This window comes from Carassius auratus, unplaced genomic scaffold, assembly GCF_003368295.1.
Source record: "Carassius auratus strain Wakin unplaced genomic scaffold, ASM336829v1 scaf_tig00003134, whole genome shotgun sequence".
NCBI classification, from domain to species: domain Eukaryota; kingdom Metazoa; phylum Chordata; class Actinopteri; order Cypriniformes; family Cyprinidae; genus Carassius; species Carassius auratus.
In genome coordinates this window covers 30,850-52,037 of record NW_020523505.1, presented here as the reverse complement: position 1 = coordinate 52,037, position 21,188 = coordinate 30,850, and the positions used below count along the sequence as shown (strand labels likewise).

The 21,188-nt window shown below is 36.7% G+C and overlaps 1 protein-coding gene across 2 annotated transcripts in view; it reads left to right on the top strand.

Annotated features, from left to right (window-relative positions):
• The first annotated feature begins 9,567 nt into the window (after window positions 1-9,567).
• Window positions 9,568-21,188, top strand: part of LOC113070158 (contactin-associated protein-like 5) — a 32,753-nt gene continuing 21,132 nt past the window's right edge. The window contains exons 1-4 of one of the 2 annotated variants that reach the window (XR_003279863.1): window positions 9,568-9,699; window positions 19,648-19,795; window positions 20,251-20,454; window positions 20,665-20,849. Coding sequence is in view for 1 of the 2 variants with exons in the window: in XM_026243366.1 (XP_026099151.1) it covers window positions 20,845-20,849 (5 nt within the window). In the remaining variant the exon portion in view is untranslated. Of the gene's footprint in view, window positions 9,700-19,647; window positions 19,796-20,250; window positions 20,455-20,664; window positions 20,850-21,188 lie in introns of those variants that run through there. The other variant, XM_026243366.1, reaches the window with a different exon arrangement.

Genomic DNA, 21,188 nt, shown 5'->3' with positions numbered 1-21,188 from the left:
CAATCTTATCAAAGCTCTTATTTACACTGTAAGTACTGCTGTCATTCTGCTGGGAGATGATTCAGACAATGCCTAGCGGAAACACTGAGGAAACCCGTTAATCTGCCAATCTCCCACCTTAATCAGCGCTATCGTGGCGGCCCATGGGTGTGATCGATCGCGCTATAATAGCTTAGAGCGATGCGGGCTAAACAACTCTCTGATGTGATTACGTTCATTAGACCTGGTTGCTCTGGGTGTTAAGCACATCCTTTCCTCTCCGTGATAATCATAATTTCCTCTTTTTTAATCTGTCCCTATACAGCATTGTTTACATCTGTTAAAACTCACCTGTGATTACTCTGTAAAGGTCAGCATCGTTTTTTTTTTACATGAAGTGCCATGTCAACCTTCAAATTCATTATTTGAATATTTAAGAATATAAAACAGTAGACCCAAAAAGTGTTGGTTCACTTAAAACACGATTAAAAATTGTATACATTTGCATAGAGTGACAAATTAATATTCAAGTCCAAAGTCCAAATTCTTTCTGTCCATTTAAGCCATATCCATATTTTTTACCTTTTGAAATTAAGCTCCCTTATATGATTTTTTTTCTTAAAAGATGGGGGCCACTGTAATAAACTACACTGGTAATGGTACTGTAATATCATTTTATTTTACAAGTTTTTTTTTTTTTTTAATCTAAAAAGCAGACCGAAGTGTTTCATTGACACAGTACTGCTGTGGGTGTGAGTGGGACTCTGCGACCCTCAGGACAGCAGATTTGTTTTGTAAAGTCTTCCAGTTTTAGTACAACACGGATCATTTTCTTGTTTGCGGTGTCTGTAGGTTGCACAAGTAAATTGAACAGATCTCTGTGCTGTTCAGTGAGCCGTGCACATAAACAGATCTGCTCTCCAGTGATTTGCGCTGCGCGATTCACCTCAATAGTGCAGTTTCGTCCCACTTTTGGAGAATTTGGCTTCCCAAAAAGCTTTACAACTCAATAAAACAGTCTGTGTGATTACAAAGAAGGGTTGCTGAAAGATACATGCAGATATAATTTACTTCAGCATTTCCAAAATAAACAACTAATACAATTATATGCATAATATTCTTCTCACTTCTCTCTTATTGCTTGCATTCCAACGATTACACCTCCGTGTTCCAATGGCAGCAAACAAGCTTACCCAAGTTTCCTGCCAGTCCTTTCTTCATAGTCTTTCTTCACAGCCTTTTTATCAGCATTCCCTTAAATTCTTCCTATCGTTTCTCTCTGCCATTCCCACTCTCTTCTCGCTTTTCTATGTCTCTGTGACCTCATGATTAAAGCACTTCTGCCCATGCCACAGTGAGGCAGCACGGTAGTAATGGCCTGACCTTTTGAACAATGGGACCATGTGAATGCACTCTCAGGCAGAATCAGAATGAAGAGTCCTTCAGGGACAGTGGACCTGCCTGAAACGTCCACTGACTCAGGCCCACCGTTTCCTTAATGCCAAAAATTTCCAACATAATAGTCCTGTCATTCAGCTACTTCAAAATGCTGCTGCATAGGGGTTATTCATGTTGGAAAAATTGTCCATGCTAGCCAAACACTTTACTCTTTCTGGTTCTGTGGTCTCGTGTCATTGTTAGGTTAGGATGTGTGTGTGTGTGGGTGTGTGTGTGTGCGTGCGTGTCTGTGTGTGTGTTTGGCCAAAAGGGAGTGAGAACAATGTGAAATTGTGTGTGTGTGTATGTGTGTGTGTGTGTGAGAGAGAGAGAGAGCGTGTGGTGAGTGCATCTGTGTGTATGCCCAAAGGGGGTAAGAACGATGTGAAATTGTAGATGTGGTGATTTTTAAAAAATGTTGAAAGGTCAATGAGATGCTCCTGCTGTAGATGAAGAGGCTTGAAGAGAGGTCCTTTCGTTGTTTTATCCATGAAGGCCATAAAACATTTTATAAAGCATAAAAGCCACAAATTTTGATTGCTTTTGAGGTGAAAGGGCTCCAGCTACTTTATGAAACCACCAACAGTGGTGAACTTACAATAATAATAATTATTATTCTTGTTATTTTTTTATGTTTGTATTTTTGTTCTTTTTAGTATAAGTAGTTTAGCAGTGTTTAATTGCATGAATTGATGACACATGAACTAAATCCATTGAATGCTTAGTTATTAAAATTGTCTGTAATGACTGTTCAGGATATTCATAAGTGAGATGGAGTTATTGGCCTTGAGCTAAATCCAATTTCCAATTCTGTTCCTGGACAACTACCGTCCCGTCCCACAAAGTTCAGTTCTTCAAACCCTATCAAATACACTTGAATCAGCTAAATGAGATATTTAAAAAAAAAACACTTAATATTTACTGCAAGGTGTGCTGGAGAAAGATTGGAACTGACTCTAAAGGGTAGTAGATCTTCAAGAACAGGATTTAGCACATCGGAGATAACTTTAAGAGAATTCATTTTATCGGTCAATATCGTGCCTATGAATAGGTTTGTGTTGGTAAATGATACAAAAATGGATAGAAATGTTTTTTTTCTGTGTATTCTAACAGACGATTTGATGCCTTTTGGGAAGAAGAGTTTTGACAGGAATTATTCTGTGATAAAACAGTACTCATTAATACCTCTGTGTAGATATCAGCCATGTTTGAAATCTAAAGCTGAAGATTAGTTTTAATGGTTTAGTATAAATTAAATTACATATGACAGGATCTGTAAAATATGTATATAATTTCAAAGAAAATTCACTCAGCTTTTGTAGTGATTGTCAGATTCTCTCAAAATGGGTAAACAAGCAACTGAAAAAAGCCAGCAGGAGCAATTTTTGTAGTGCATCATGTACTATTCTTTAGCCGCTGTTCGTTTGTTGCCTCCAGCATGTAGTGTTTCTAAATCTTGAGTGGGATTATTAGTGTAAAAGATCCATTCCTAGTCTATGCTTATGGTAATTAACACTTAGTCCAATTTCATGTACCCTTATCATCCGTAACATCTTCAGGTGAAACAATCCTTTAAGAATATCAACTGGATTTGACAGTGGGTTTATAATTCTGACAATGCCTGTTTATTCATTTTCCCATGCAGAAAGGGATTGATTACTTAAGGACATGCAACAATTCCGAAATGTGCACTTCAGTGAAATGATAAGGTCCTTATTGTGAATTCAAATGTGATATATTTGGTTGTACCCATCAAATGATGTCATTACCTTGAGGGTGTCAGGCATATCATTTGTAATTTCAGCTTGTATTTTCATTGCAAAAAAATTAACATCAGATGAACTTGGCAGAACATTTAGTAAGACACTTCATCACATTCTTCAGTGAACTTTCTTAATATGCTACTTGTTACTGTAGGAGTAAATCTGAGGTTGCGTATCATTTGGCTTTGCTGAGAGTGAAAGGGCGATGCCGCAGTTGATCTCCTCTGATGCAGCGGAGAGCACTGCTGACTCAGATTATAGCTCCCTTATGGTGACAATAATGCATGTGAGCCCCCTCACAATGGCGAGACTTCTCTCTTTTCTCATTAAGTTGAAGATAAGGTGGGAGTGTATATGTTATGAGATGTAGAGAGAGGGAGGAAAAACAGAAATTAAAGATTGGGTGAACAGAAAGATGAGCGGGACTGAGGAGGAGAGAACAAAGGAGATGGAGAAATGGCCATAGAGAGTGTCAAACGGGGAGTAGACAATTCAATGTCAAATGAGTGATTGTCAGGCAAAATGTTGCCAACAAATACAAAGGGCCTCTAAATAAGGATATAGGCTATTTTTACCCCTGGTCCATAGAGAGTGCTGCAAAGTGCTTACGCTGCTGAAACGAGAGGGAGAGCTTTAAAATGCTCCCTGGACACAGCTAATGGCTCCCTAACCTGCTGTTCATTGTTTTGTTATTCTGAAGATACATGCATATTTTTTGAGGCTCTAGACTAATGTGTTTGGCTGTCGAGCTGTGGTTCATTAGAGTCCTCTTGATCTGTGTGTTTCCATGGAAAAGGCCATTAGAAAAAGTAAATTATGGCATGTTATTTTAGCTTTTAGGTGCAGTGTTCTTACACCTGGTGTGGTCTCACATGACCTTCCATGACATTTAGTGTCTGTCCGTTTAAAAGCAGTTTGTGTGCTCGATGGTTGGTTGCATGGTTAGCCGTATCATGTCCATACATGGGTGATGTATGAAAAAGCGGTTCGTAATTGGTTGTGCAATTCCTTGCTTTAACAACTGAAGGCCATAGAAATGCCTTTTTTCAGTCTCTTTCATCCAAACTGAACAGGGCCTTGACCTTTAGCAAATGGGTATTCTTGCCTACCACAAAAACTCAAAACTAAAATTACAAACTGCTGACAAGATTTGAATGATACTGTCTGATTCAACTGGTAGTGTAACATAATGTACCCGATTACAACATTTCTTCCATCTAAACCTTTCCCCCACTTTGATTTTGAATCCTATTATGTAACTCAAGATCTTGGAGGAGCATAAAATTCCTGACATTCAAGACAATTTAAACGTAAGAACAGACTGGGGTCAATGACTGACTGGCACTGACAATGCAGGCGGGTGAAGGCAGACATACATGTGACAGCTTGCAAACTCAAGACTTTAATTAACTCCCACAAACTGGCCGTCTTTGCAGAGAGCAGATTTCTTTATGTCACCCTGCCAATACAATTAAAAGAGAGACAAAGTTGTTTATTTTCACATTTGAACCCCATTAATGAGCTTTTTTTAGTGATTTTTATTCAGAAAAAAAAAACAAATGAAAGAAGTTGAGATGCAGTTGTGGTTATAAATGTTAGGTCGCAGCATGAATTGTCGGTGGGTGAGGTGAAAAACCACCACTCTCTTTCACTTTCAGTAGCACAGCTGAGGTGAGACCCTTGAGCAAGCACCTAATCCCCAGATGCCAGGAATAGCTATATTTGGCATAATATTTAGTGTATGTATTAAAATCATATGATCATATTGAAAAAAAAATCTTAATAATATTTACATAAGACCGAATAAACACTTAAATACCTCTTTTGCATTTCAAATGAAGAACCAACGTTTTTGGGTTGTAACTTAACTTTTGATTATATTTTTCTCCAGATTACTGCGAAGAGCCTCTGGTGATATCACTTCCCCCAGCATCCTTCCAGAAACTCATCAAAATTCTCTGACAGAAGGTCACCACACTATGCTAAACTCAACAGAAGAGAAGGTTTGTGCTCATGTCTTGTTGTTCTCCTGCCCTCTTTGTACCAAATAACATCCATAGTTGTCTGTGTTTATGTGACTAGAGAATTAAGCAGAAGGGAAATTTGTCCTTGTCAGAAGGAAGTGTTGATGTAAAGCTTTTCTATGAATACCTAACATAATGCGATTTAGCTTACACAAACACTGCAAAAAAAGTAATAGAAAACTTTATACTTTCATTGGAGGAGATGCATCAGTCTGCTGGTGTCCATGAGCAGTAATGATGTGAAAAGCTCTGGTGATTAGCTCTGCCTGAAGCAACATTTTAAGATTTAAGAAATCATTTCTAAAGTGTCAAAAAAACATAAAATCTCTAATGACAAAATGCAACCACTACTCAAAATGTAAATACAGACTTAAAGTAAGGATCAAAAGAAGTTCACAGTTTTAGTAATCAAATGTAATTTGTCCAGGGTAATTTTGCTTCCTTAATGCTTGGTGTTAATACTCAAATCCTTGTTAACAAATTCTCGTTTTTATTAAGTTTGCAATTTTTATCCAACAGCTATGATTTTCCAGGGCTGCCAAAAGCATTGCATGCCTAAGTAGATCATAAAAATCACTGGCACCAGTGATCCCTTCAGTCTACTTACATGTATGCTTACAATGATTTTGGGAAACACAGTCCTGGTCAGTTTTGTTATTTAGAAGGTTTATGCTAAGATATTGTTCTAACATGAATTATCAACATTTTGTCATCATTCGCTCACTATCATGTCCTTTAAAAACCTGTATTACCTTTTTTACTACTGTGGAACATAAAATATAATAATTTGTTTTTATTTTATTATTATTATTTTTTGTTGTTGTTTGTTTGTTTTTATCCAAACAATGGAAGTCAATTATCACCAAAACCTTTTGGTTATCATACCAAAATTCTTCTTCTTTTCTTTTTCTTCTTCTTCAACAAAAATACTTTGTGTTTCACAGAATAAAGAAAGCTAAACAGGTTTGGAAGGTGAGTTAATGATGACCTTTTTTTCACTATTTCTGGTTTATTCCATTTAAATCAGAAATGCCAGTGGGTGCATATTTCCTGAACAACAGCAGCCCCAGAAACCATCAGGAATCACATCCAGAAGGAGTATAATGGCTGCTCTTGATTTGCTTAATGATTCTAAAACACTCACAGAAAAACAATTGTGCCAGACTGATCTTTGGCAAAGCACGGGGTATAACAAGAGAAATGTCTAAGAAAACGTGTTGTGGTTTACTTCAGTGAGGTGGAGAGCAGTTTGATTAATGCAACCTTCCAATCAGCAGGTGATTACAGTCTGTAGAAGCACTTGAGAAAACTCCCCAGCCAATTGAGCATTTAAGCACAGACATGCCATAAACACCAGCTTATGCCTCAAAGAGCTTTGTTTTGTGCACTGTAAGATGTTTGACCTCGTGGTCCAAACATACTCCAAGAACTTCCCTATGATATTTGGTGGCGCTCGCAAATGATCACACTACCAAACTTTGTAGTTGATTTGTAACGGTTTGGATCAACGGTATCTTCTGGCGGTAATAAGTGGGGCTATGATATGTCGGCTTGTCCCTGTCACCCTCAAGGCATTTCTTTTTCTCAACATGCCTCTTGCTTAGTAACAGCAGGTTTCCTTTTGCTGCGAGACACAGAGAGTCATCCCGTTTCCAGTCACTGCCAGCCTGATCCAAACATGTACAGACACCAAATGTCGTTACTTTTAGATCTATTCATCTATTCATGGTCTGTCGCTGATGGTCATTAGAATACAAGATCTGTCAATTTTAATTTATGTCAGTGCTTATTATTTGTCTTTTTAGATTTGTTTTATTTGTTATTTTTTGATAAATGCTAAAAATCATGCTAAAAATAAAGTTTGTTTAATCTGCCTCCTCATGGAGCCTGCACTGGAATCTAATGAGCTCAGAGTATTCACCCTAACCTTTCACGAAAATCTTCACAGACGATATGTACCCAGTCACTGAACAGCACTGATGAAGAATTTATCATCTGACCATCTTGTTCAGACTTGCCCCGAAGCAACGCTGTCATACTTGAACTTGGGGTTTCTTTTTTCCACCCCAGCTTGATGTCCTCTTGAAAAACAGGATTTGCTGGAATTTTGTCGATAACGATAGCTAGACGATAATTCACAGAATGTGTTCCTGGTACCTCCACTGCTCCCAAAGCTTTTCATGTACTTCATTTTCTGTGCATTGGTTAGTTCACATAAGTCATAAAACTTACTTTTTCACTATAACAGTCAGTATTTTTACCTTTTTATCTTAACTTTATAATCTTATTTAGTTGCATGCTAAATTAAATTAGAATAAATTAAATTAGAATAATAAGACACCGTTAGAGTAAAATTAAATCTGTATTAACTTTGCAGTTCAGAGTTGGCTGACATGCATTAACACTGCTTGTACAGTTGCATATGTAATGTTATGATGATGTTGTTGTTATTATTATTTTTTAAATAAATTAAATACATTTTAAGAATTGTTTTATAATTTTTTCTGAGGTGGCTATATTGTTAGTATGTTTTTTCCCATCAGAAACTGTCATAATTTAGATAACAATAATTAATAGCCCTCTGATCTTGATAAAGATTTATTTATTAATGAAGAACCACTATGTGTTGCTCAGAGACCCTGTGATTTCATTAGGAAATTTCAGTTTGCCAAAACATGTTCTAAATTGTAACTCAAAACTTGCTGATTTTATTATGTAGTTTAATAAACTATTATATATTATGACATTTCACAGTTCACAATGATATTGATCATGTGATTATTGCTTAACTATATTATTTGATATAACACAAGACAAAACACATTGGGGGAAATGGTCCTGAATATCTCGAATTTCGGTGAAATTTTAATGGTACTAAAATAGGTTCGCACATCATTAAAGCAATAATTAAAGAGCTTTCATTAGATTTTTGAAATAGCATATTTACACAAAGGTGGCTTTATTTGTGCACACAGTCTATAAGAAAGAGGGCGAGTACTGTATTGAGTTCTCTTTCACTCTGTTTGCACTTGAACAGCTTAAAGTTGTTTGAATGTTTAAATTGTCAAGACTTAAAAACGTGTGTGTGATGAGAGGGGCGGGGCCGAGAGCCGTGGGAACGGAGCGAGGCCGGTGGAGTGATTTGGAAATGAACGACACCTGCTCCACTCACCCGTCTCGTGTCGCACGGAGGAGATCGGAAGGATAGAAAAGAAAAGCGACAACAGTGAAGGATGAGAGAGGACCACTTTGTGTTTATTCTATCAAGTTTTATTTAAATGTCTGCTGGTTCCTGCCTTCTCCTTCCCATGATTGTGAAGTTTTTATATTGTTACGGTGTGCAAACAATACAGTCCGTCATCTGTCATCTCGTTATAAGCGCAGAACCTACAGGACTGAGTAGAATTACGTGCAATACCCATATTCCCGCACCAAAATTCAAATCCTGCTCTAATTCCTCGATTATAAATGTAGTTGTCACTATGATGTCATTAAGAATCTGCAGGCATGCCGGGGAAGATTTTTGGTGTGGCGGCCCACCAAAGCAGAATGAATGTAGCAGAAACACTGAATTATGAAGTTATTGTAGACAATATATACCCAATATATATTGTGCAAGATGTGCTGCATTTGCCCCAGAAATTATTTAAGAAAGCAAAAAAATGTATTCATTTGAAAAACGTAGGCAGTGTTCTTTATCGTTGTTCCAAGGTACATGTCATTTCTTTGCTATCATGCCACTTGCAGAAATCAAACACAGCTCCTTTAAAGTACCCCTTGCTCGATTTATAGATTGTCTTGTCTGCCAGCATAATCCTTCCTGCAGGTACTGTTTGCTGAACTAAAAAGAAAATGAGGTGCATGGGTACTCACTAGGTCTGTGTGGTTGAACAAATATTTTCAAGAATTCTGTTTTTGCGCGTGTGAGCATTGATTGTATTTTCACTCTGTTCTGACAAGATATGCTGGGAAAAATACAATAAGACATACAAGTGTAGAAATGTGCTGTGTAATTTCCAAATTGCCTTTTTTAACGCTGTAATATTATACTGCACTGAGGTCTGTCTGCTGTCCTCTAGGAATGGATTGGTGATATCAAAAAGAGAGATGCTGAGCCACAAAACTGCTAGAACAAATTTAATTCTCCTTTTTCCTCTGACCACTAAGCTTCAGTCCTGTCAGCATGATGAACAAGAGTATAAAATCTTAGTGAGTGCTTGAATTGTAGGGAGAATTACGCCCCAGTTCTGTGTCATCCATCTGTATTTTTATAAGGCACTGGCTCTTCATCTGTCCCCATAGGTGGTGGGGGATGGTCTCCGAATGCAGACGACCAACAACCTTGGCTACAGGTAGATCTACGGGACAGGTTGAAGGTCACATCCATTGCTACCCAGGGTCGGTGGGGCAGCTCTGACTGGGTGCCTCGGTACCAGCTACAGTACAGTGATTCTGGACGAACATGGAGATCATATAGACAAGAGGATGTGATTTGGGTGAGTCTAGCTAATTTCTGGAACATATGCATTTTGAGTGGTTGCCAAGACATAATTACACATTTTTTGAATTACGGGACACAAATTGTAGGAAAATTTGCACAAGTGAGAAATAAAAACCATAACTAAATGGAAGAGACTGGCAAATAAAACCTCAGACACACACATAAACAGGCCCTGTAATAACTCAAAATGTCCAAATGGAACTACAGAGAATACTATCATTGTTTTCACTTTATATATAAGAACTGAAAACAGTTTTAGCACACTTCGTGCCAACCTTCAGGGCATCAAGAGTCACTCCGGAGACTGAATTAGGTCCTTTTTTATGTTTGCATAGAAATGTCACAGGTTACGAGGAAACAACGAAATGTTGGAGACCATATTTAGTATATGCTTTCTATACAAAGCTACAGAAAGTGTACTATCCAATATGTTAATTTAGTATTATTTATATGCCATTATAGTATTTATAATTATAGTATTTAAATATACTAAGCAGTTCATGGTTCACCTGCAATGGTCAAATATTCCAGCCGATACTTTAATTAAAATTACAAGGATCTGAATGGTGCATGTGGCATTGATACAAAATGCAATGAGGCACAATTCATTCTGATGAGCTGCATTCGGTGACGGAATTTTGTTTGGAATATGTTGATAAATTATTCTCCCTGTCTGGGATCAATAAAACACACTTCGGGTCACTTAAGACCTGTCAGTGCATGCGGCACATACAAATGATTCATTAGACTATGATAATTAATCCTGCAGTTCTCTAGTGGCTTGGTTTCTGTGAAGGGATTTTCCTCTCTTCAACACAGAAATGTAAATGGACCTGATCTCTGTCTTGGACACCATTCCATTGTATTATTTTGAGTAGATTTGATTATCGTTCTGACTAAAATGGACACAATCAGTATTGTCTTCCTGTTTATTCTAAGGTTGCTTTGTAAGGTCTTTCCTGTTTAAAATTGTGTAAAAAAAACACCAAATCCTAATAAACTAATGGGAGGGAGTATTAATTATAAATGGATTCTTAAGCATCCAGAGTCTGTGACAATACTGGTGACACAGTGACCTGAGCATTAATTATCCTGAAGGACATCTTGCTAATTTGCTTAATTATTTTAGATTATTAATTCATAAGATGATTATTGCCCACTGGGATGACTTCATAGTAATTTGAGCAGGAGGAAATCCTATTGTGCGGCAAGAAACCCCTGTAGAAACATGTAAGAGTGATACTGTATGTGATTTCTAAGATAAATAAGAGAGTTGGTTGGCCGAAATTCTACATATAAATATATAAAATAAATAAAAAACTCCATGCAGCCTCCAGTCTAACCAGCAGGTTTCTTTTAATCTTGAAATATAAAAGTCTGTCACCAACAGAGATGGTGTGAGCTTTGGTGTGGCCAAAAGGACACAAGCGAAAGGAGAAGCTGAGCTGTTGGGCATACACTGGCAGCAGGAACTTGAATTTTGCTTGTTTACCCATTCAGAGGAGAAAGCCATCTCACAGAGGTGCCAGTCTGTGCCAATATAAGTTGCCATGCCAGCTGGAGCAGATACCAGTGAGTCGGACAGCCAGACAGACAGAATCCAATGCCATCTGTTTAACACCAGAATACAGTCAAACACTTTGCCTGAACCAAAACACGCTACCCATTAGATAATGGTCTTCTCATAACTACTGCCCACCAACTACTAGCCATTAATTACGGTAAACATATGAGTTAGTTTAAATCTGAATGGTGTGATTCTGGTACTTTTTATATTAATGAAACCATTCTGGCTGTGCATTTGTGTTAATGTTTTTGGATTGGTAATATGTCAGTAGTTTTGTGTGTATGTATGGATCTAATAGACAAGGAGTATCAAATGCAGAGAGAGAGAGAGAGAGAGAGAGAGAGAAAGAGAGAAAAAATAGTCAAAATTACCGACTTCAGTATTGAAACTTTAAAAATGGGACAATACCAGCATTTTTTGCACTGTTGAGTGGATTGTTACACACCTCTGATTGGCCATTGTGTTCATGCACTCAACAGATATGATTATATTCTGGTATCGTCATATTTCTAAAATTTCTGGGTCGACTGCTACCGAATTCTGTAGTTTTTGACAACCCTAATCTCTGTAGGCGCTGTAGGGTTGAGGCTAATGGTGGAAGAGAACAGGAAAATACAGCGGTGATTCTGCAGAGAGACAAATTTGTCATGATTCAGTCAGCCTTTCAGAAGAGCTGCTGAACTTTTCTTTTTCCATCCAGGTTTTTTTTTTTTTTTTTAATCATGGAGTTTTTGTGGAACAGATAACCCCTTCTCTCTTTCCCACCATCTGTGTAGGAGATTTCTGGCCTGGAGTACAGCTGAGGTTTTTACTCCTGCTGGCACAAAGCAGTTTACTCTCACCACAGCATGAAAGGGGTGCGCTTTGACAATTAAATCCTACATTAGCCACCATCAACCACAACCTCCCTCTGTCTCCCCCTTTTTTTCAATGTCTGTACAGTACTTTTCGCACCTTTTCTTTGCTTTAATTTATATCTGCACCTTGACATTTGCGCTCCTGTATGCATGAGAGAAGAAAGAGAGAAGAAAGAAATTGAGAACCATTATCCAAGCAAATAACAGGAGACAGTGAGTTTCATTCACTAATAATTTTATTACTTGTTTATGTGTACAAAAAAAGATTTCTGACAAAACAGGTGTGTGTGATTAATGTTAATCTGGTTTATTCTGAGTGAAGAAGTGCATACCCATCAGTAAAAGTTTTTAGAAGAAGCTAATACTTTTACTCAGAAAGTGTGCATCAAATAAAATCTTGCCAACACCAAATATTTGAACGACAGTGTACTTTTCCTGTACGTTACTTTAAAAAGCAATTAAAGCACAATAAACACAATTTTTATGTATTCTCTTCTAAACCAAGCTATAATTCCACATGCCTTTTGTTACTCAGAAACTAGATTGACTTACTGTAGAGTAATTCAGTTGTTTAAATTTATAGTATATTTAAATAACAAATCCATGTTTCCAAGGCAATTGGGAGTCTTGCACACATGTGGCTCCAGTTTCTGTTCTAAATTTAGAAAACAGATCAGTATATACTACTTATTTCTGAATCATTACTTCAGCATGAAATTTTCGAGTGAAAATACATACAGTTTGGGAAGGAGACCCATTGTGTATGTTCTTTATGACCGAATGTGGAAAACCTTCAAGGACATGGATGTGTGTTTTAGAACACACTGCTGATACCTTTGCCACCGCTGTAGTGTCAGTGTAATGAGGCATGACATGAAGCAGCATGACAATACAGGAAGCTACATCCACTCCATATCTATATTCCGTATCCTCCTCAATCTTAAAGTGCACACACATGAGACAACGGCCAAGATATTACACTCCAGCTTCTCCCTGCTCTAATGGACATGTTCAGGCAAGAGAGACTGAAGTGACTGTTTGATGGCCATATCCTGTGCACAGCAGCATCCAGGAGAAGTAAACACCACTCTGGCTGACGCACTGTATGTTGGGGCACACAAGATAATACGTTTCAGTCCAGTGCAGAGGCAATACCTGATATGTTCCAGTCCAATATTGTGGAGCACAATTTACTGCCTCATTGTCCCTGTGCATGCAGACCTAGTTTGGTTGTTTTCCTTCTGGCAAGGCATCACTACATATGTTTGCAGGCTGATATGAACAGCTTCAGATACAACTGCAGCCCTTTGTCTCAAAAATGCTACCAAATGTGTGCATTTTGGTTTAACATTCTTTGATTTCTCTTCTTTTTTCTATTTTGTGTGTGCAAAAACAGTGGACAAAAATGTATGGGCAATTTCAGTCCTAGGGTCAATGGATTATTTAAAGATTGCAGACAGGTTTGTTCGATTAGTGATGGAGATTATGTGCCCTTCGAGTAGACTTAGAAATATTGTAATTATGAGTTCCAAACAGTGATTGACTGTATGAGTCATATTTCTGAGCGGGAAACTCAGAATATATGATACAAGAGTTGTGACGTTGTAAGGGGCTTTGAAACATTTCAGAAATTCTGATAATCAATATAAGCAAAATAATATGGTCTTTCCCATTATTCCCGATGATGTGGTTTTCAGTATCTCAGACTGGCTCTGTTTAGAGTGAATGCACACTTTTCAGTCTTTGTATGTGCTGTGAGGTTGACACATATTTGGGAACACAACGTGAAAGCTTTTGTTTTTTCACATAATTCACACACACACATACATATTCAGACACACACACACACACACAGTCCAGTTGTAATACAATAGTAATGGAACTCCATGTTATGTATCCCACTTGTGGTATTGATGTTGTAATGATGAATGCCCAATTCAGAGTGCAAGTTGGGACCTCTAGGACCAAAATTGTGCATTCCTGTAAAAGATGTGCCGCTGTTGTAGATGATCAAGATGCAAACAATGAGGAACTTATCATAATTATATCAGATATATTTTATTAATGTTGTTTTTCTTTTTTTCTTTTTTTTAGTTTGTTAACACTTATCCAAAGTGAAAATAATACAGAAATATGCTAGTTATCTAGGACAAATATACTGCGATATGATTGTTAGCTGCGGAGGACCAACAAGATAAAAGGAACAAGACAAAGGAAGATTAATTCCAGCAGACAGCAACTTTAATTACAGATAATACTATAAATGGGTAATCTAAGAGATATTCAATAAAAATAGATACATCTCCAAAAGTAGCAAGAACATGCAGTCTTCCTGTATGAAAACAAGAACATTTTTTAGATTTTTATATATAGATTTGAATGACTTCAAATCTATATTTTAGATCAATTTTTTTTAAAAAAGTGCAGCTGTGAGCTTATTTGAGCTACAGAGATCAAATGTTCATAATGAATTGACTTTTTAATAAAGAATAGCAGTACAATGTTTGCATTGGGTTACCCACTGCTGGAGTTATACAAGTAGATCTTTATATTAAGCAGACTCTCTAAAAATCAAAGCTGATGTGAAAAAACAAAGCAGCAGTGAAGGAGTCCAGTTTTAATGACGCTTCTTTGGAAAAGCTTGAAGCTACAAGCTCAAACTCATCTTCACTCAGATTGAGATAAAAAGTTAGTGAATGTATACTGAACATTCATTTGTTAAACAAAAATTTCAATGATAAACACATGTGTTTGACTAAATATGATATTTCTGAAATTATTAAACAATAAATTATATGTACAAAAGAAATAGTACATATTTTGCAGGGATTCTATAGCAGGTCTGTTATTCAAGTTAAGATTCACACACACTCACAGACAAACCTTACCTTACCAGGATCTCACACACTTTATGAAAGTTTTATGTCATGTAGTATATGTGTTGCACCTCAGACATATATTTAACTGATTGTATTATACCAGAAAATGGTTTCACCAGAAATAATTATAACTATGGTCTTAATGGTTAATATTGGAGGTATTTGGACTAAATTGCAGGCTAATAATAAAAAAAATAATAAAATAGTGGAGAAAGTTAAAGCAGCGAGTCATAAAAGATGTGATTTATTTCTTTCTGAATGATTGTGTTTTGATTTATGACCAGTTGATGGCTCCTGCTCCTTGGGGTTGTGCATTATTTAGAAATTCATCAAATGAAAAAGATTTGCTAATTCATTATTAGAAGAAATGCTCTATTTCCCCCCAAGAGGAATACAGAGGTCAACTTGTTGTCATTTTGTATAAAATGCAAAACCTGTTATTTTGAAAATGTTAAATGAATAGAAAATTACAACTGAGAATTGCTAAAACTCCAAAGATTTTTATAATTTAACACTCTTGAATTCTTTTAATGGTCAGGTTTTGGAGTTTGTGTTGTCAGATCCCTCAGACCTGACGGTGGCAAATCCAGGTCTCAAGATGGACAGAAGGATCTCAGTTATTGTTTGGATTACTGAAGTGCCCCCCATTGACTCTAGTTGTCTTTTCTTTAGTTTGGGCTTATTGCGACATCTCTGAAATCGATTTCCTCTGCTTCTATCCACCACTGGTTCATGTTCAAGTGATCCACCAGGTGTAAAGCCTCCAACTTGCACAAACCTTAACGTGTACACATTCACACGAAATCAATATATTTCATTTCAGAACTCTCTCTTATCTCTTCCATGTGTCTGAACTGGTAAAGCAGATTAACCTACAAATTTTCACTGTTCCAAAATGGTGTGACAATATATGAAAGTCCCTTATCTTGTACGATAAAGCTCGGCCATCAGTTTCCTGTAATAGCAATACCTGACATCCAGGATGAACTTCTAAGTAACATGTAAGTAATATTTTACTTAATGCACATTTTCTCAGCGAATAAATATGAGTGAAGTGGTTTGGAAAGAAAGAAATGTCTGTATTATCTAAATCCATAATTTAATCCCTGGTGGTGGTGGTGGTATTAAAATATCAATGTATTTATTGATATTTTCAAGTTGTGATTTAGTTTTTTCACAATTAAAACAAGCATTTGAGGTTTGACTGCAAATTTAATTTTCAGGAGCATGAAAAGGTCAGAGCAGCTGGGTAGTGTTTTGTACTTTAACGCTGATCTCCAAAGCTTATAATAATTTTTCTTTTTTTCCATTAAGAGCTTTGATGCCTTGCTTTGTAAACCACCCATTTTCTATCCCACATAATACGATTTTGGTGTCCATTTAAAATCATTGGCAATGACTAGGAGGAGGTTTAGCGCTAGCCCCTAACAGCAGCTAATGTGGCAAAGAGGATTCATCATGTTGTGACAGATTCTATTAAACCACTCTAAAACGTTCAATCAGTTCAGAAACGTGTTTAAAGATATTTTCTCCACGCCATTCTTGAATGCTGATGTGTCTCTGTCTGGCTCCACATTTTTTTGGCTACTCTTTAGGTGTGGTCCAACATGTCTTTGTATTTCCACAGACCCGGAGGTGACCACAGAAAATTCTGATTATTTTGAGCTAAAGCTGCTAAAGGCTTAATCAGATTGTCTTACTGTTGTGAAGAATTTTTCACTGAAAGGGCTTTGGCTGCAACATGTTTCTAACTCAATTTTTATATTCAAAGGACTATATGTGTATATATAGTGTTCAAGTGCTGAATGAAGAAGTATGACTTGACCAGGAACATGCATAAAACCAATGTGAACTTCTGCTTTCAAAAAGGGGTCGATAGCTCAAAGTTAATTGACCTCCCTCTTGAACTTTAGAATTGACACAAAATGTGAGCTGTACTTTTAAAAAGCAAAATAATAATGATTAAAAAAATCAACACTTGCCGTCTGTGTATTGGCTCTATATTGGACTGAAAGAGCTTCATAGTGTTATGCTATATTGATTAGCTTCCCCTCACTTTAGCTCGGGCCATTTAAATACCATCATGTTGGCAAATAAAAAGCAAGGAAGTTGCTAGACAACAATTTAGTTAAACCCATATAAAATGTACATGTTAACAATATCTTGCCATTTTTAAGTTGAACTTAATATTAAATGGAGACTGTTAGGTTGGTAGATTTTTTGCATACCTTGTATTTTCAGATGAATATAAACCGTTTTGGGAGATGCTGATATGTCCAGAAGACCTGGGATGTGTAGTTGGCCTATATTTTGCAGTTTTCAAGATTAATGATAGACTGAGATCAAAATGTAAAATTATATATAGTTCTTATATACCATCTTTATTGTTAATAGCTTAATTCAGGGCTTAAGAATTTCATTTAATTTTCAATAAGTGATATTTACAGAGTGCTGCATAGACCACTACTTTGTGTGTCTCACTAATGAACATCTTTGAAAAGCTATTGTACCTGTCTTCTTCTCTCTCTTTCTTCCTCTGTCTTTATCTACACTAAATGAACACAGAAAACTAAGCCTATTGTTCAGTGCAAGGATTAAACAACTAGCCCTTCATCCTTGAGTTTGATTAGGTGAATGACTTGCAAATTAAGATTTCCTGTCATCGTCCACTGCAATGTTGGGGGAAGTTCAAAAAGCAGTGTATATTCCCTTCTTCTCTGAATAAAACATACATAGAGCATTGTTGAATTATGGATAGCATTTTTGTGTTTGTGCACTGTTTTTTCATGTTTAGTCTCCTGTGTAAATTTTTTAACACAAATGAGATGATACGAAAGAAGTTAATATCTGAAGGCCATCCATATTAAACATATACTGTATGTAGGTCATTCAATCTTCCAGCATCTGAAATTGCATAAAAGTTAGTAAGGGAGTATTAGACTAACTTTTCAGAGATTGCTGAGATTCTATGAAAGGTGAAATTTTAAAACCTTTTCTTTGAAGAATAATCATCATTGCAGAAAATCAGTGTAAGGTTTAAAGAAACTAACCAGAATTCTAATAATTCCCTCTTTTTAGTGATTACTAAAAACGTTCATTTTGTTCTGATTGCTCGCTGTAATAATTCAGAGAATGGTTGTTCTTTTACATTATAAAAATAATTTCATCATCCTTGCTTATTTTCAATTTCCTCTCCATTTTCTTTGTGACTTGTTTTTCCACAGCTGTTTTCTCACTAAATGAATTATTAATATCAAGTTCAAGAGCCTCAAAGACAACAGTCCACAAAGATTAAAACCAGTCACTTTGTACTAGCTTCTAATTAGGCATTAAGAAGAAATGTTCACATGCATACTGAACAGAAAGACCCATACAGAAAATGACGTACCCCTAATGTGTGTGTGTTTTTTCTTTTCACTTTTCTGGCACAATTATGCCATTTATTTTTATTTGTGTATTTTAATAAGTAGATCATTGAATAGGTCAGTTCACATGATATTTAATGATATTCTGCTCATTTACACCACGTCTTAGACATGCTGTAATCTTGTCAACACTTAGTCAGAGGTATATTCATGCTCACAGTCTGTGGGCAAGGTCTTCACTTGGCATTGACCAAAAATTCCAGTCACTCTCTCCTTCAGAAAAAAAAAGAGATAGGTTTTCTGATATTTTCCCATTGTTTCATCACACCCTTGATCCTTTATTAATTTAAATGATGCATACAAGATGAAGGAAATGAGTTTATTCCGGTTTGTATGCTGTCGGCATGCATTAGCTCTTTGAAAGACAAACAGACTGGTCGCTATCTTCCAAAACTCATTTGGCAACTTCCCCCCTTAAAAGCTCGGGGAGTGATTTGTTTTCGAGGATCCTTTAATAAAAATGACAAAACAAAACACCCCAGAAGAGATGAATCAGCACACAGATGAAATACTGAGAAGGTCAGAACTCATAAGAAAAATCATTTATTCTTATTTTATCATCACTGGAGAGCAAATAACCAAACTCAGAGTGGATCATTTGTGCTAATATAATGTTTGCATCGTACAAAGCATTGTATGCTAAATGGTGTCTGCAGGGCCTGGTTAGCATGGCAGCTCTTTTGTTCAAGAGCCTTTAATAAACTATCACTGAGTCATGTTGAAAACACATTTGTTTTACTCTACTGTTTTATAAGAATTTTGGTAAACACATTTTTTGGCATAATGGAAATGTATTTTATGCATGCCAATTTTGGAACCCTACCATTCAAAAGCTTGGGGTCAAGATATTTTTGAGAAATTAATTCATACAATTATTTGTCAAGAATGCATTAAAGTGATCAAAAGTGACAGTAAATACATGTATAATGTTAAGAAAGAATTCTATTTCAAGAAATGCATCACTGTTTCCATAGAAATATGAAGCAGTGCAGGATTTCCTGAGCAGGACATCATATTAAAATGATTTCTGAAGGATCATGTGAAGCTGAAGACTGTAGTAATGGTAGCTTTCAAAAACAACTTAGCAACCCCAAACTTTTTAATGGTAGTCTAACTAAAAAAGTATTATTTCAGTATTAACAGTATCTATTTAGTACTACCTGACCATTATCACTATATAAGTGTGTTTCTGTGTGCCTGTGCATATATTTACAGACATTTATAGGAAACAGTGACACAGACACAGTGGTCCAACACAAACTCCCTCACTCCATCAGAACTCGATATATGCGTCTTTTGCCCCTTGAGGGAAGTCCCAAAGGAGGAATGGGTCTACGACTAGAGGTCTATGGATGCACATACAGTGAGTGATACCTTACATGAACTGATATTCTCCATCAAATGTTACTGCTTTTTTTACTGAACTTTTTCTATCCCATACCCCTAACCCTCACAACCACGCAAAACATTCTGCATGTTTAGATTTCCATTAAGACAATATGCAGTATGTTTATTTAGCCCAATCCTATGTGTTTTAAGGTGATCTACTATCCTTCCGACAATGCAAGTAAAACCTGGCACGCATTCTATTAAGAAGCATGTAAAAAATGAAATTTCATTGTCCATCAGTTCCTATTAAGATGTTTTATACCATTTTTAATAGCTGAAGAAGTGAGCTGCATTCAAACATTCAGTACAGCTTCATTTTCAAAACAACAGGAAGTATCAGAGTGCACATATCTTGGGAGGTCAAAGAAAGTGCAGAGAGCGAAGGGTCTTCTCACATTCTCTTTGATCTCCTCTTGCTGTCCTCCTCAGAGTCAGACGTGGCTGACTTCGACGGCCGCAGTGCCTTACTCTACCGGTTCAATCAGAAGTCCACCAGCACAGTGAAAGACGTGATTTCCCTGAGATTCAGGAGCCATCAGGCAGAAGGGGTTCTGGTTCATGGAGAGGGACAGAGAGGAGATTTCCTCACTCTGGAGCTTCATAGAGGAAGACTCATTTTACATCTCAATTTAGGTGAGAAAAAGAGAGGGGTGGGACACATTTCAGATATAGCTTCTATTATTTTATTCACACTCATGCTCAAAAGTCTTGATGGACCAGAAAGTGAAATTAGAGATTAAAGAAAAGTACCTGAGGCATAGCGAGTTTAGATGCCTGGCTGAATTTTTTGCTTTAAGTTCCAAAGTCTTGGTTCCTATTATCTCTTTTGCTGTCCCTGTACAGATGATGCCAAGCCTCAGTCTACCGGTCGTTCATCTTCTGTCATGCTAGGAAGTCTGCTGGACGACCACCACTGGCACTCTGTTCAAATCGAGCGCTTTAACAAACATGTCAACTTCACAGTGGATGGACACACACAACACTTCCGCAGTCCGGGACAAGAGGACACACTGGAGATAGATTATGAGGTGAGATCTTAATTTAGATTATTGTAAATCTGAAAATAATTATTTTCATTCTGTAATTTATAGATGTAATAATGAGGGTTACCATACATAACCGAGACGTTCCCATTCAGTGGGTCACTCTCGATGTTTCCGTTCCCTCCTTCAGGGAACGAGGGTTACCATGCGTAACAGAGACGTTTTCCCTAATACATAACAGACACTGACACAACTAAAGATTTAAAAATAACTTCTTTTCATAACAGAACAAAGAATAAGAAGAAAAGAATAAGATCTATTACTGTGACATGCAAAAAGATATGCTGCTCCCTTGTTATCTGAAACCATGTTTCAAAACCTTTT